This window comes from Sphaeramia orbicularis, chromosome 3, assembly GCF_902148855.1.
Source record: "Sphaeramia orbicularis chromosome 3, fSphaOr1.1, whole genome shotgun sequence".
Classification (NCBI taxonomy): Eukaryota; Metazoa; Chordata; class Actinopteri; order Kurtiformes; family Apogonidae; genus Sphaeramia; species Sphaeramia orbicularis.
The window spans coordinates 14,246,819-14,264,803 of NC_043959.1; the positions used below are offsets into that span (position 1 = coordinate 14,246,819).

The following is a 17,985-nucleotide window of genomic DNA, read 5'->3' on the forward strand; positions in this document are numbered from 1 at the left end:
CAGACCGGTAGATCCACAACATCTGTCCACAGCAGACTGGTAGAAGATCTACAGCATCTGTCCACAACAGACCGGTAGAAGATCAACAACATCTGGTTGAATACATTGAATGATCTCATCTTCCTCAGACAGTAGAGTCTGCTCATCCCCTTCTTGTTGGATTTCCAGTCCAATCTCTTGTTGATCACCCCCAGGTATGTATAATCCTCCACAGCCTCCAGAAAAAAAAACGTCTTAACACTGAGAGTCACTGTGTTTGTACCTGCTACCTGGTCATATTACAATTTTTTTTATTTATTTATTTATTTTTTAAATATTTGACAGTTAAAAACATTCTTAGATGATGCAGTGACTCAAGAAGAGGTGAAAATTCAGGACAACAGAAGAATTTTGGCATCTTTCTATTTATCTCCAGCCACAAAATCTATAAGTTCCACTTTAATAAAATACTGTAAGAACCACTCATCAGATAACATGTTAACTTATTTCCTCCCCTTACATTAAAGTAGAGCACAGTAAAAATTGAGATTCCATAGTCTTGACAAATATTAGAAAAAAGTCATGAATTTAAAATTATCAAAAGTTTGGGAAAAGTCATGAAATGTAACTTTTGGGAAGGGAATTTTGACAGCTTTTGGTCAAATTATTTATGTTTTGGGATCAAAATGGGTTTCCTGAGATCACTGACATTTGATAAAAGTTTCTGAATAATAAATCTGTAGTCTACAGCGTAATCTGGTAACCAGGGTATAAGATACTTGGAACTATTGGTATCACCAAAATGAATAGTAAACATTGTAGAGGATTATTACATTTCATGTTGTCAAATTCTTGAAAAAAGCCTCACAGCTAACTGGTGGGTTTTACATTTGCCCCGCAGATTATTTTTTATTTCTAACATGGTCAGTGAAAAAAGGAAACCAGGCATGAGTTTCAACATCTCATGGCTTTGAGGTCAGTCATTTATGTGAGTTATAAATGTATCAGAGGAAAGAGAAAAGATTAAATGATGGCCTGAATAACTGATCTAATATTAGTTAATGTTTATTCTATTTTGTCATGACAGAAGGGCTATTTAACTGTTGGATGTGTTCAAATCTGTCACCACTCTTTGAATGTCCCTCCTACCTTCTTCTGGCAAAGTTAAACCCACTGGTCTCCCTCTCCTTGTTCATTTTATTGATTATTATGTTCATTCTCTGTTAATTATTGTTGAATTGTGTTGTTTCAGTTACTCATTTTTTGTCATTCTGATTATTATTTGGCTCATTTTAGGCTATTTTTGTTCAATTTATCAATTACTTTACTCATTCATTGCCATTCTGTTGTTTTTTTCCCCTAATTTTTGGTACATTTGTTGATTATTTTACTGATTTTTTATACATTATTGATAGTTTATCAATTATTTTCTCATTTTTTATGATTAGCTCGTTTGTTTATTTGTGTCATTTTATAGGTAATTTTTTTCAATTCGTCTTGATTCTTGTTTTTATTTGGTCACTAATTGTACTCATTTTCATATTGTTCATGGGGATATGTTAAACTCTGTCGCCACCTTGTGGACATTTTAACTACAACAGGACAAGTACAGTTCTTCATCTATAAGCTGATTTGGTCCATGCAACCTCATTGTGCGAAAAATTGTGAGTCAAAGTTCAACACACAAACATACAAGTACAAACAGGTTTACATCCACATGTACCACAAATGGTTCTTAGTACATTTCATGACGTTTTGACTCATTTTCTTACAAGTTTTTTTTTAAACTTGAAAAAAAGATGAAAAGTTCCAAGGGGGTGGGAGCTGATTTCAGAAAGCAAACACTCTTGCTGTAATGTAGAGTTGGGTCATTTTCTTGATTATTTCACTGGTTCTTTTTCCATTTTGCTGAGTTCAGAAACATCCCAACCTTCAAATTCAATTGTTTTAGTCCTTTTGTTTATTGTGGCAGGAGGAAAAACTGTCAAATTCTCTAAATTAAATATGAGGAGACTGTATACACACACACACACACACACACACACACAGACACAGACACAGAGCAATATTGAATATTTCTTGTTTTTATTTTGTTCCAAAGTGTATCCACTGAGAATTCTTTCTTTTATTAACACACAACCACAACTAAACCCTCAACACAACGTTGGTACAATCACCATAAACTAAAAACATCCTATTTTTGTGTATAATGAAAAATAAGAATAAACATCGGCTGTTTGCAGGAAAATAAAAACCCAAATAATAAACGGGTATTGAAATCACAGTGTTGACATTATACAAAGAGTAGAGCCCATTTTTAGTCACTGTGTTCTTTGCCTGACATTTGGTGGACACTATATCAAAATGTACTTATGATTTGATTGACATCATTAGAAACAAGACCTTTTTTTTTTTGTTTTTTTAATTGACAATATACAAATAAACAACTTGGCATCTGTATTAACAAACATACAAAGGCAAATGGGAGTACATATATAGACGTCAACAACCATGAAGACTGCAATTTTTGAAATGAATAAATAAATAAATAAATGTAATTAAATAAATAAATAAATAAATAAATGTAATTAAATAAAATGAGGTGGGGGGCTAGGGCTTGTTGTACAAATTATATTTTTCAGTAATTGATAGAAGCTTCAATGCAGGTTTACTCAGAAACAAAGACCTGAATTGGTCTTGAAAAATAGTCACGTCTTACAGAACGCAGCCCACGTGACTAATATGTAGAAGTGATCGAAACGTTATGTAACAGGTTCCAACTCATGTTACAATCCTGCCTCATTGAGGAAGAATATCTGTCATGGAATCTAGTAGACAATACTATTCTCTCCAGAAAAGAGTGATGTGAATGTATTATTATTATTATTGTAATTATTATTTTTATTATTATTCGTGTAAATTGGTATAAATTTAAGTGCGGCTTCAACACCTGCTTCAAATCTAACTACTGCAATATTATCTTAGGAACATTCGCGAAAGAGCTGTCCGGCTTAATAGAGTAAACAGGTGGTGAATGACCTAATATTACCAAATACTTACCGTTACAAAGAGGTTTAGATATCGGTGAAGGGGCGTGGCATAGAGACATAGGATGACGTAAGACACAACGATAGCCAATCACAACTCGTCTATGCAAATGACAGCCTCTGCCAGGAAGTGGATGCGGAGCTATGAGCTAATGTGGCTAACCCAACTAGAACCCAACCCTCAGGCTGTTAATTCAGAGGGCGTTTGGCACAGCAGGCACTCATGGTTTAGAAACGGTTAGAAACAAACATAATAAAACGAAATGCCGCAAACAGGAAGGATGTCCGGACGCCGTTAAGGAACAGGGACCTGGTTGATCTTTTCGTAACGGAGGTGGGTACCGTTAAGATGCTGCTTGTTGTATCTGTGCTCCTGTAATCATCTCCACCACAGTAGGTCGATAATACATGGAATAAAACAGCCGTATAAACTCCCCTACTCTGCAGGTTGTATTCTGGTTTAAAGTCAAGAAGAACACGGGTGTAACTAGGAAGTTTTCTGCTAATGTTTTATCTCAGTGGGAAGTTACTGCGGAAAAAAGAATATTCATGGTGGTTAGCGAACTCATCCAGAAGCGACAGGGTTTTTTTTTTTTTAATTATTTACACGACGAAGATGTGAAATGAACAGGTTCTATATGTGAGTACAGTTGGATTTAAATGAAGGCTGGGTTCATGTAACTGTTTGTAACGTGGGTGCAGGATGTGACCTTGTGCTTCAGCTTTGATAGGAGTCGTGACAAAGAGGAAAGCTAACATTAGCTGCTTTTTTTTTTTTTTTTGGTGCCAAATATTTTATTACTGACAACACTGTGGTTTATAATTAGGGATGTAACGATATGAAAATATCATATCACGGTAATTGTTACCAGAATTATCACGGTTGTCTACGGTGGCCCAGAGGTGCAACAGCCCAAAATATTATCCACTATAAGAAAAAAAGAACAGCCCAAAATATTATCCACTGTAAGAAAAAAAGAAAAACCCCCCAAAAATTATCCACTATAAGAAAAAAAAGAGAACAGCCCAAAATATTATCCACTGTAAGAAAAAAAGAAAACCCCCAAAATATTATCCACTGTAAGAAAAAAAGAAAACCCCCAAAAATTATCTACTGTAAGAAAAAAAAAAAGAGAACAGCCCCCAAAATTATCCACTATAAGAAAAAAAGACAACAGCCCAAGAAGTTATTTACTATAAGAAAAAAAGAGAACAGCCCAAAAAAAATTATCCACTACTTATTTTTTAAAATAACTTTATTTTTAGCGCACCAAACTCCACTTCTGGTGGGTGACTTTGTTAGCATTAACCACATTAGCTGAAAGCCTTAAAAATTTTCCTCTTATGCGTTTATTTCTTGTGGTGGCCTTAATTTTAAAGAAAGAGACCTTTCGGGTAAACAGCGCCCCCTTAATTGAAAAGGAGGATGATGGGTTTTTTTTTCTTACAGTGGATAATTTTTTGGGCTGTTCTCTTTTTTTTCTTATAGTGAATAATTTTTTGGGCTATTCTCTTTTTTGTTATAGTGGATAATTTTTTGGGCTGTTCTCTTTTTTTTCTTATAGTGGTTAAATTTTTATGCTGTTCTCTTTTTTTTCTTATAGTGGATAATTTTTTGGGCTGTTCTCTTTTTTTTTTTTTTTTCTTATAGTGGATATTTTTTTGGGCTGTTGCACCTCTGGGCCACCACAGTTATTATTATTGTGGTATTGTTGAAATTGTGCTCAAAATGTTCAAAAAGTACTTTATACACACACTGAAATAATTTAACCAAGTTGTATTTTGAAAAAAAAAACAACAACTAAATAAAATAATAGGCACAATGCACTTTCTGTTGGCAGAAACGTTCAAATATTAACCCTTAGTGGTCTGAGCCTATTTTGTCCGTTTTTCAGTACTTTTGATTTTGCCTTTATATACTATATAAACAAATGTTTACTGTGCCCATGTTTTGGATCTTTTTTTTTTTTCAGCACAACTTCATCTATCTCATCTGCCTATTATTTTTTTTCACTTTAACCTACTATATCAACACAAAAGGACAAAAAATATCCAAAAAATATAAAATCAGACTTGAAACATTTATATAATTTATTGCATAAATAACACAAAGATGCTTAACGAACCTTTTCAAAGACTTTAAAAGTGAATATTGGTTCCAAATATTAGGTATATAGCATCAAAATTGTAATAAGTTAAAACTATACTCAAATATTTGACATAAAAGCATAGCTTTACATAGGGCTTTTTCCCCTAAAAGTGTGGTTATCAAATACGGTTATCATGATAATTAGAATTTAAACGGTCTGCAATTTTACTGCAGTTTATCGTTATACCGGTAATTGTTACATCCCTATTTATAATAAGCACAATTTGTCTTGGCATGAGTCTCGTGTCAGATACACAGAGTGTGTCTGTCTGCAGTGAACAGGAAGTTATTCAGGGTTATTCAGTGAAGCAGACTTTATGCATAGGGGTGTAAGAAAATATCGGTTCTGCAATATATCGCAATATTTCATTTCACAACACTGTATATTAAAAAGTACTGTATTGATATTTTTTAGGTATTTTTTCAAATGGCAGGGGTTCATTTTTGTTTTTATTTTGTTCATTATTATTTAACACTGTTAAATAATAACAATAATGGTTATTTGAAGCATCCTAAAAGCACTTTTCACTGTCTGAGAGGCATATGTTAGTTCCTTTGGAAACTGAGAATTTGAAAAATTTTGTGATATAGCATCAGATCCTGTTCTGATCAAATAAAAATGTGTTTCGTATTTGTACATATTTCTGATGTAATTCAGTTCTTTTTTAAATAATTTAAAAAACAGAAACAAATTTAGAAATTGCCTTTTTAACAGTATCATGATATATCATGATGTATCATATTGTGATCATAGGATTGTGATTTGTATTATAGTACCAGATTCTTGCCAATACACAGCCCTATTTATGCAGCTGAGGAGCACTGTGGTACTGACTGAGGGTTCAGAAACCAGGTATTTAAGACTGCTGCTACTATAACTGTTTACATGGAACAGTGAATGTCTCATTAGCAGAGGAAAGGCTTGTAAAAAAAACAACAACCAAAAAACAATATTGTGACTTATTATTCAGACTGTAGACAATAGCTGAGCTACAGTCAGTGTGTTTGAATTCTAAGGCTGTAAATATTGACTCCAGTAGATTTACATTGATTCATTATTTGTTCTATGAAGTGTCAGAAATAGTTGTGTTTCCCAAAGACTAAGATGATGTCCTCAAATGTCTTGTGTTGTTCACAAGCATAATATGTTCAGTTCACTATCATGGAAGAGAAAAGGAACCAGATGTTGAACGTAGGGCTGTGTATCGGCAAGAATCTGGCAATATGATACAAATCACAATACTAGGATCACGATACGATATATCACGATATATCATGATACTGTTAAAAAGGCAATTTTTTGTTTGTTTCTTTTTTAAAATGATTATTTCCTTCAAGAATTGAATTACACCAGAAATCTGCACAAACACAAAACACATTTTTATCTAACCACAACAGGATCTAATGCTATATCACAAAATGTTCCTGTGTTCAAACTGAAATTTTGTTTTACAGACATTACAGTTTAGGATCCTGTTCAAATGTTCATATTCTATTAGTTCAGCACTAACATCACAACAGTATTTTTGTGCAATCCCAACAAAGGAACTAACATTATTTAATAAGAGTGTGAAATAAGAATAAATAAAATATAAACAAAAAACAAAAAAGAACCTCTGCAGTATCTGCATTTGAATAAATACCTAAAAATGTCATTACAGTACTTTTTAATACCGATACAGTATTGTGAAATGAAATATTGCAATAAATTGCAGAACTGATATTTTCTTACACCCCTACTTGTTAGCTGCTGATCTTGATCAAATTTCTTTAAATGTTTAATTGGTTTCACTGGTCTAAAAGTGAAATGGTGCCACAATTTAAAAAATAAAAAAATTGTGAAAGTTGGATTGGCATTAGCTTTATGTACATCCTCAAAACATGAGCAAACCAGCACTTTGGTCATTTGTTGTCCAATTCATCAAATTAAAGCATGTTAGATTTAGCGTATTTTATCTCTAAACCAGATGACTTACAAAAAACTGTTGACCATTATTGTAAAAATAGTTGTTGAACCCCCCCCCCAGCATTTTTCACCTTAAACCACATTAAAAGGTGTCACTAGTTGAGATAAAATGATTGATTTGACTGATTATTTGTCATGTTCCACAATCTATTAGTACTAGTGATTAGGAATGCTGATTGAATACCAGGACTGTCAACTGGAAATACTGGGTTATAGGGAAAATAGCAGCTCAAAAGATTCAAATTGCTTCTGAAGAATTAGTTTGATGTATCACAGTTATAGATAAATGATTTTGAATTTTAAGTTCACTGATTCAGATTTATTTATTTGGGTATTAATTACTTTAGGCCAGATGTTCAGTTCAAGACGTATAGTAAATGATATATAGTGAATGAAGTAGGTAATGTGGAAAAGTGTATTTTCAATAGCAGTTTTGGGGGGAGTGATATTAGTATAATTTTTTTAACATCTAACTATTGATATTTAATAATCCCCTGTCACTCAAACTCTAGTCACTGCGTAAGGAAGATATTTTAAAACCAAATAATATTACACAATTTCTGTGTTCAAGGAGTTAATATTTATGTGTGTGTGTGTGTTGTTTCCTGCTGTTTTAGGTTTGACCACATCACTGTGACTTCACTTTGTCAAGAACAAGTCCTCGTTAGAAACTGGCTTGAATATAAATTGTAAGTAAACAACTTCTGTTTTATTTGTTCGTAAAAGCATATATATATCTATTTTTTTTAATACAGTTGCCTTTTCTCTGCTCTTTACAGTTCCTTTTCTCTTTTCTTGTAACCTTGTAGCCCAGATATGAGCTTTTTTTTATGATTTAAAGCAGGGCTCTCAAACATGCGGCCTGGGGGCCACATGTTCCAAAGGTTCCAATGCGGTCCCTGGGATGAATTTACAAAGTGCAATAATTCAGTCAAGGCTGTGGAACTCATTTTAGTTCCGGTTCCACATACAGACCAATATGATCGACAGTAAAATAAAACCACAATATCCTACAAAAAATAATGATTCCATATTTTCTTCTCGGTTTGATGTGAAAACAATATTACATTATGCCTATAAATAATGACAACTTCACATTTTTTCTTTTAGTGCAAAAAATAACTTTAAATTATGAAAATATTTACATTTACACACTATCCTGTAACAATAAAATGTGAATAACCTGAACAAATATGAACAACATGAAATGTCAAAAGAAAATTAAGCACAATTTTAACAATTTTCTGCCTGTTCCTCAGTGTTTAGTGTCTTTGTAGATCTGATCCATAATGCACATGCAGAAATGATAAGTTGAGGCAGAATATCGTTAAAATTGCACTGATTTTTCTGAAGAAATTTTAGTTTTTTCAGGTTATTCATGTCTTTTTTGTCTGGATAGTTTATAAAAGTAAGTATTTTCATAATTTAATGGGTTTTTTTGCACTAAAACAAAGACAAAAATTTGGAGTTGTCATTATTTACCGGTTATTCTGTTATTATTTTACTGGTTTGGTCCACTGGAGATCAAATCAGGCTGAATGTGGAACCTGAAAGAAAATGAGTTTGAGAGCCCTGATTTAAAGTTTTCAGTGACTGGATGTAACGGCAGCTTTGTGTTCGAGGGGAGGGTATTAAGTGAAGAATCACAGGGCATCATCAGAAATTCATTGTTTATTTTAAGAAATGTCATCTGCTTTAATCTCCGTGTGGGATTATGATTACATAAAATTCAATCTAATTAAAGTGAGATTGTTAAATAACTGACTGGGTTTTTTCTGACTGAGTTCATTTCATTTGTTATTCCCACAGATCTGTTGCTACGGGGCATCAGGAGGAATAACCAGGTCAGTCCGACTCCATCAGCTCTTTCTTTTCTATTTCGATGCTTCATAATATTCAGACTAAACAATGCTGCTACATTTTTGTTGAATTTTGTAACTTATTGTTGGTGTGGGTAACACAGTCAAAAATATTCAGAAAAATGTTCATATTACCAGATATAGATACAAAATATTTGTAAAACGAGTCACATTCTGTGATTTGGTAATTAACTTTTTCCCCATTTGCATTTTTTTCCTTTTAAAAACCAACATATGCTTTTCTTCCCGACATTAAATTGAGGAAAATTAGTGTAAAATATTTTCTTGAGTTATCATTTCTTAACCTCCTGAGACCCAGGAAATGTCAGCAAAGTACCAGCTTTTTTTGTTTTTTATTAAATAAGTGCCTATATTGGAAACATCATGATTTAACAGTTTTTTCAGATGCAGCTTTTAAAATTTTTATGGAATGTTCTTTGTGGTGGATAGTTTTCTTTTTTTTGTGTAAAGTTGTGATACTCTTGTCCACAAATGTGGACAGAAAACCCATAGCTGGGTCTGAGGAGGTCAATGACATGAAGGCACTTATTGATGGTTTTAAACTATTCTTTATGGTCCAAACAGGAGACATACTTGCCAAACACTGAAACTTGACAAAATTACTTTTTAACATCAGAACATGCAAGAGTAAAATTAAATAAAACATTCAAACACTTTTTCTCATTATCATTATCTTTTTTTTTTTTTTAATTTTATTTTTATTGAAGCGTAAGAGACATAACATTTTACAGTCACATCAATCTGCCACATATTCCTCACAGTGTTCACATTCAAGAAGAACTTTCTCCATAAAAAAAAAAAAGGTTCAGTGAGGCAAATTACATTTCTGATTGTCTCTGTCTCATTGTCTTAGGGATTGGAAATTTTTTTTTTTTTTTTTTCCAAACATCCAGAGAGAGAACAGCATGGACGTATCTAGCTTTGTATAACATTCAGTAGAAAAGAAAGATTACGGACGATATTTATGCAGACTGAAAAAAAAATTAAAAAGTACATATTAAATCGAAACGAATAGTCTCCTTTTATATCACCATGGTAACATTTGGCTTGTATTGTTTCACATAATTTTCCCATTTTTCCCAATGTTTGACGAATATTTCTAATTTCAGATTAACGGTGAAGGTGATTTTTTTCCATTTTGTAAATGTCCCCTGTTATTTGAACCCATTGCTGAACAGTTGGCTCATCTTGTACCATTCAAACACTTTTTCATTTAATGATATAAAATTAAGGAAACCTTTAACACCCCCAAATTAATCTTTATATGTTATTTCTTGAAATTTTATGATCACGTTTATTGTGAAAATTATATTGCACTCACTGTCATCAATTTATCACACAGTCCTTGATGAAAGTAAAGTAATAAAGGCTGAACAAAGTAATAAAACTTCGACTTAGACAAACTTTATTGATCCACAAAGGAAATGACTTGGTCACAATAGCTCAGTTGCATATAAAAACACTCTTCAAAAAACACAAGCAAAAAAGCAAAGTGACATAAGTAAGTAACATAAATCGAATACACTATTAAAGCGGAACAAAACAAAAAAATACAAGATTTACATCTGTACAAATCTACAGGAAATGGAAGTAAATATATACCATATACGTACAGGTGTGAAAGTGACTAAGGTGTAGTAATGTGAATGTATGAATACATTAATATCATGCTTTTTACCGCTAACTCCAATTATTTATTTCATTTTTCTGATGTATTTTATACATGTTAATGTCAGAATGCTCAGAGGACGTGGAGCTTTTGTAAAAATGGGTCCAATATTTGAACGTGATCATAGATTACATTCACATCTCCTATTTCAGTCAAATGGAGATATCATGTCACACAGAAACAGGAAACAACTCTGAAGGGGACCATCCTGTTCTTAACTGTCTTTAACCTCCTAAGACCCAGGAAATGTCAGCAAAGTACAACCTTTGTTTGTTTTTTATTAAATAAGTGCATATATTGGAAACATCATACCGCATTTTTTCAGATGCAGTTCTTAAAATTTTTATGGAATGTCCTTTGTGGTGGACAGTTTTCTTTTTTTTGTATAAAGTTGTGAAACTCTTGTCCACAAATGTGGACAGAAAACCCATAGCTGGGTCTAGGGATGTAACGATTACCGGTGTAATGATAAACCGCGGTAAAATTCCCAACGGTTAGTATTACTATTTAAATTCTAATTATCATGATAACCGTGTTTGATTACCGCACTTTCAACCTAAACTTGATATGGAAAATGGTCAAACAATGGCCATAAGGTTCCATCTTTAATGCACATTTGTATGTTTGATGTTTATATGTTAATATAAGAGCTTTCTCCATCGCAGCGCCAACCCTCTGGAACTCCCTCCCACCTTCTACCTGACACTGCTCCGACTCCAAGACTTTTAAATCCCTAAACTCATTTTTTTCAGATTGCTTTTAATGTTTAATCTTAATGTTTAATGTTTAACTGTTTTATATTCGTATACCTGCCTTTTGCACCTGCTTTTAATCTGCTTTTAATATGTCTGTTTCTGTTTTTATCTGCTGCATGTAAAGTGTCTTTGAGTTATATGAAAAGCGCTATACAAATAAAATGTATTATTAATATTTGAATGTTTCTACCAACAGAAAGTACATTGTGCCTGTTATTTTATTTGTTTGTTTTTTTTTGTTTCTTTTTTTTTTTTTTTTTCAAAATACAACTTGGTTAAATTATTTCAGGTTGTGTATAAGACAAGAACTTTTTGAACATTTCAAGCACATTTCAACAATACCGTGATAATAATGATAACCGTGATAATTTTGGTCACAATAACGGTGACATGAAATTTTCACATCGTTACATCCCTAGCTGGGTCTTAGGAGGTTAATGATGTTTCCTTCTGTGTTTGGGTTGATGTACTCAACCTTCAGTTACACATGACATGACATTGTGTTAATGTGTGTTTTCTGAGCAGAAGCATGAATTGAAGTGTGAGCTCCTGTTTTTGTTTTTCCAGAATAATCATGAACACCCACGACTCAGACGTGCACACCATCTCCCCGGAGCTGCCGGCCATGTTTGATGGCATGAAGATGGCGGCGGTGGCCACGGTTCTCTACATCATCGTCCGCTGCCTGAACCTCAAAAGCCCCACTGCCTCCCCAGACCTCACCTTCCAGGACACGCCGCTCAACAGCTTCCTGCTCAAGTCCTGTCCTCAGCTGACCAAAGAGTGAGTGCCGCTCTCACCTCTGTGTTTGTCACACCGCACGTTAACGTGTTACCATGGTAACAACGCTGCTGTGTGGCCATCTGGGGCTTGGTTGAAGGTAGCAGTTTGGTTGGCAGTGGTCCTATTTATAAGCAGCATTCCAGACATCCATAGCAGAGATGTCAGCTCAGGCATTAATTAAACACACCAGGCTGGTTTTCCGAGGTTATTGTGAGTCACACTTGAATTTCAAATATAGAATGTTTCACCACGGGGCAAAAGCATTTGCATTTACCCACTGCTTATCTCGCTCACGGGGATACTCTGATGTCTGGTGTGATTTGAATCTTCTGTCAGGGTTCAGAACACAGGTGTCAAACATGCGGTCCGGGGGCCAAATCCGGCCCGCCAAAGGGTCCAATCTGGCCCGTAGGATGAATTTCTGAAATGCAAAAATCACACTGAAGGTATTAACAATCAGTAGTGTAAAAATGAGTTTATTTCAGGTTCCATACAGACACATATAAATCAGTTAGATCTCAGTTCCGTCAGACCAGAAAAACACAATCGTAATAACCTATAAATAATGACAACTGCAGATATTATGTTTTTTTTTAGTGTAAAAAAAAGTAAAATTACATGAAAATGTTTATATTAACAAACCATCCTTTTACAAAAAATATGAATAACCTGAACAAATATGAACAACATGAAATGTCTTGAGAAAAGTAAATGCCATTTTATCAATATTCTACCTGCTACTAAATGTTTTGTGTATTTGTAATTGTAATATAAGTTGTAATGCACATGTGTAAATGATAAACTGATAAACTGAGGCAGAATATTGTTAAAATTGCACTTGTTTTTCTTAAGACATTCAAGTTGTTCACATTATTCAGATTTTTAAGGAAATGTCATAGATGGAAACATTATCATAATGTAATTTTACTTTTTTTGCTGCTATTATTTTACTGGTCCAGCCCACTTGAGATCATATTGGGGTGAATGCGGAACTGAACTAAAATGAGTTTGACACCCCTGGTTTAGAACAACTGATGCAAACCAGTGGTTGTTGGAAGTGGGAGGCAGGTCACTTATATGTGGGATAAAGCAGGTTCGCAGTAGGTTCTGTCTGTAGCCCCCTCCCCTCTGTCCAAATGACAAGACAGTATAGTGGTTTTCAGAGGCTGAAGATGTTTTCTTATGTGGGAATGTTTGGGGGGTGGGCACCTGTTGCATCTCTCAACAAGAAAAGCACTCGGAGAGCCAAGACAGATATGTCCCCCCCAGGATCACCATCAAAATTTAATCATTTCTTCCTTGTGCCAGTATTAACATTCCCTGAAAATTTCATGAAAATCCGTCCATAACTTTTTGAGTTATCTCGCCAACAAACAAACAAACATGCACGCAAACATGCAAACACACAAAGCAAAGTGATCACAATACCTCCCGGCAGAGGTAATAAACAATATGTAATTAGTATAAATGAATAGCATACATTTGGAACGTTATGCATACAAAAGTGTGGAATAACTAGAGGTAGTGCATAAACTATATCCAAAAGCTCAAAACCAGCATCTGCTGAGGGGAACTGGAAACAACTACAACCTTTAGATCAGGGAGAAGTTACTTTTAATGGTCCTGTAAACACCACAGTAGATGGTACGAGGCTGATTCACGCCACAGAGTAGAACAGTAGAGTCACATCACTGTAAATGCACCAGAGTTAGAATAATGTCTATTTTTCATCTGCAGTCCCTGAACAGATGTTGAATTATGACCCTAAAAGGTAGAACATGGTTACAAACATACCATTTCTAAAACATAAATTTAAAATATCCAGACACAGACAAGTACGATACAAGTTTTGCAGTGCAAAATTTACAATTAATAACGCATCAGATGAAGTAAGTAAAAAATTATTCAAATACACTTGACACTTAGATAAAATACAACAGAGACAGGACTAAAACGTTTCTAATGTTGGCAGCTCCAGTTGTTAATGTACCAGTTTTTTAGATGCATTTTGAAGTCATTATAAGATGTCAGTTCTCTGATTGAACTGGAATAATCCAAAGAATGGTTCTGTAAAATCTGATCGTTTCAGTCTTATCTAACGCCCCCCCCCCCATGGTTGCTCCTCTGCAGTTTACCTGAGGTTATCAACATCCTGCTGCTTTGTGGTGGGGGTGTTGGTGTCGCCGTCATCTGTGTTGTGTTTCTGTGTTGTTGAGAACTTGAAGTCACATGTCCTAATGACACCCTGTGATGTTGTGTAACAGAGATCAATTACACAGCACGAAGCCTCGCAGCATTGTTGTGGGGGGGTGAACAGGGTCAACAGCCTCCTTGTTTTCCTGTGTTTGGGAACATTGACCCCGGGGTTCTGGCAAGACCACCATTCAGAACAAAGTGCATTCTGGAGTTTAGTTTTTAGGTTTTATTTGCTTGTTTTTTTTAAATCAGCCTTGTTTTCTTTTAAACTGAAGTCCATTAAACATGTATAGACTTTAGTTTTATGTGACAGGACAAGTTGTGTCAGCTGTTATAATATGGACAGCTGATTGTTGAGGATCGCACAATGAACTCTTCACTTTTTATATTTCAACAAGAATGAGGCAGTTATGCAATTCAAGGAAGCAGTAAATAAATGAATGTGTACCAAAGGCGAAGTGGCAAAAACACCTGATTTACAGCAGTAACAAGGGAGCAAAGTATAGAAGATAAGAGCAATAAAGATTAGTACATTTCATTTTCATGTCATACACAAATGATGACGACTGTATGATTCTCCTGAACACAGTGGAAGTCAGAGCAAAGGTCAAAGACCCCTTTCCTTTATATTAGGGGTGTAACAGTACAGAAACATTTTGGTTCAGTATATTTTCAATACAGTGAAGGAGCCCTGGGGGGGGGGGGGGGGGGGTGCGCTCCATAACTACCGAAAACCAAAAGTGAAACTTAACACGCTTCAAACATCCGGCTTCTGTGCCTTTGTTATACTCTCTGCTGTCATGTTTACCCTCCCCACCCCCATCAGCGCCCCAGCCTCAGAATAAAGTAGGGTTGTTTTTTTTTGCAGCGGTGCTGAGAATTCAGCAGCAGTGGAGCGCCTCTGCAGTGGGGATGTAATGATATGAAAATTTCACATCACGGTTATTGTGACCAAAATTATCATGGTTATCATTATTATCACGGTATTGTTGAAATGTGCTCAAAATGTTCAAAAAGTACTTATACACACACTGAAATAATGTTACCTAGTTATATTTTGAAAAAAAAAACCCCAAACAAACGAAACAACATGCACAATGTACTTTCTGTTGCAGAAACATTGAAATAATAACATGTCAGCATCAAACCTACAAATGTGCATTAAAGATGGAACCTTATGACCCTAAGAGATACCTGCACTAGGGGTGGGAGTTAATAGGATTTGATTAATATCAATGCCATTGTCGATTCTACTTTCCAATCCAATTCCTTATCAATTCTCCTATCGATTCCTGAGTGGTTTTTTGAGTAGGAAAAAAAGTAGTTGGAGAGGTCTGAGTGGAGTTTGTTTGACCATTTTCCAGATCAAATCATTCACAATCTCACACATATACACTATTGTACACACACAAACAGAAAGTGAAACACAATCATATTTTCCTGAACTGTTTAATGAACAAATGTAAATATGCTGAAAGAGTGAGACCCCTGGTTTAAGCACTTATACTTTTTTATGTTTTTAAGCCTTGTATACAAACAGGGAGACACGGGGGATTAGACAATGGGGGGGTAGTAGCACTAACTTCAACTGTACAGAACCTTACAGAGTCTGTCTGTGTGTGTGTGTGTGTGTGTGTGTGTGTGTGTGTGTGTGTGTGTGTGCGCGTGTGCGCCCACTGGGGTCTCTGCACCAGTCCATCTACCAGTCTTCTTCCACTCCATCCTTCCCTCACCTGTGAACAACCTCCCCCCCACACACACATACTTCACCCCATCCCCTCAGAGCCATAGCCCAGCTGTGAACCGTTCCTTCAGCTGTGGAGGTGTTCGACGTGGTCTGTTCAGGCTCAGGATGTGGTTGAAGCGTTGCCTTAGGTGTGGGCTGATGATTTTGTGAATGACTTTAATGAGTGTGTCCAGCATTAGATCCAACTCCCCTCCAGGTGGATGTCACTTCACTACTCTGCTCCTCTCTTCACCTGAGTGTCCACAACATATGGCTACAAGTCTGATGACACTAAAGTTTGACCCTTGACCTATGTAGTGGCGGATGGGTGATGTGCACCATTGTGTTCAAATATGGTGTTCATTATGGACAAACTCTGACTTGTACAAAAGGCCAATCACAGACGAAAACAAGTAACAAAGTAAAGAAGTCCAAAACAGTGCACTGTAAGCCCGGACTTTGTATTTACTAAAATGCTTTAATTACAATGTACTTAAATGATTTAAGTTTTATTCCATTACTATAAAATGTTAAGTATATTCTACTAATTTGTAGGGGTGTAAGAAAATATCATTTCTGCAATATATCGTGATATTTCATTTCACAATACTGTATCAATATTAAAAAGTACTGTATCGATATTTTTAGGTATTTATTCAAATGCAGATATTGTGGAGATTCATTTTTGTTTTTGTTTATATTTTATTTGTTATTATTTAACACTCTTTTATTAAATAATGTTAGTTCCTTTGTTGGGATTGAACTAAAATAATGTTCTGATGTTAGTTCTGAACTAATAGAATATGAACATTTGAACAGGATCTGAAACTGTAATGTCTGTAAAATAAAATAAAATTTTCACACAGGAACATTTTGTGATATAGCATTAGACCCTGTTGTGATCAACTAAAATGTGTTTAGTATTTGTGCAGATTTAAGTGTAATTCAATTCTTCAAGGAAATCATCACTGAAAAAAAAGAAACGAACAAAAATTGCCTTTTTAACAGTATCATGATATATCGTATCATGATCCTAGTATTGTGATTTGTATCATATCGCCAGATTCTTGCCAATACACAGCCCTACTAATTTGTAGACATAGTCGAAAATACAAAAACAGTTGAAGTTGAATGGATTTAAATCACTCAGTTTTAGTCATGACCACACCTTTTTATCTGTGCATTGCATTGTAGGTATTGGGCATGTTGTTGAAAGTGTGTTCTTTAACTGTGCAGGGGTTCAGCGGGGTTGTGGTGTTAGTGTTCATTTGGACTTAATGTGTGTATGTCAGTGTTTATTGGCCTTTTTGTGTTTGTTTTTGTATTTTTGTAGAGCTGCACCATGAGTCAGAGCCATAGGATGAACAATAGCTTTCCTGTTCATCTGGTATTGTTCTTGTTTAACCTCCTGAGACCCAGGAAATGTCAGCAAAGTACAAGTTTTTTTTGGTTTTTTTATTAAATAAGTGCCTATATTGGAAACATCATGATGCAACAGTTTTTTCAGATGCAGTTTTTAAAATATTTATGGAATGTCCTTTGCGGTGGACATTTTTCTTTTCTTTTTTTTTTTTTTTTGTGTAAAGTTGTGAAACTCTTGTCCACAAATGTGAACAGAAAACCCATAGCTGGGTCTTATGAGGTTAAAGAAAATCTATATGCCATGCCAAATTAAAAGCACTTCCTGTACTGGCAAATTATATTGTGCTAGCTTCCTGTCTAGCCTCCATCCACACTACAGTATATTAAGTTGAATAATTGGACAAAGCAGTTTATATTGCAAAAGATTTTAATTTAAATCAACTTGGAATTAAGTCTGATGAACTGATGATATT

The 17,985-nt window shown here is 34.7% G+C and overlaps 1 protein-coding gene across 2 annotated transcripts in view; it reads left to right on the top strand.

Annotated features, from left to right (window-relative positions):
- Positions 1 to 3,156: 3,156 nt before the first annotated feature.
- The window catches only part of LOC115417130 (monoacylglycerol lipase ABHD2), a 41,341-nt gene continuing 26,512 nt past the window's right edge, over positions 3,157 to 17,985 (top strand). The window contains exons 1-4 of one of the 2 annotated variants that reach the window (XM_030131131.1): positions 3,157 to 3,360; positions 7,759 to 7,830; positions 8,951 to 8,985; positions 12,013 to 12,228. In XM_030131131.1, coding sequence (XP_029986991.1) covers positions 12,020 to 12,228 — 209 coding nt within the window. In that variant the 5' untranslated portion in view covers positions 3,157 to 3,360; positions 7,759 to 7,830; positions 8,951 to 8,985; positions 12,013 to 12,019. Of the gene's footprint in view, positions 3,361 to 3,490; positions 3,510 to 7,758; positions 7,831 to 8,950; positions 8,986 to 12,012; positions 12,229 to 17,985 lie in introns of those variants that run through there. The other variant, XM_030131132.1, reaches the window with a different exon arrangement.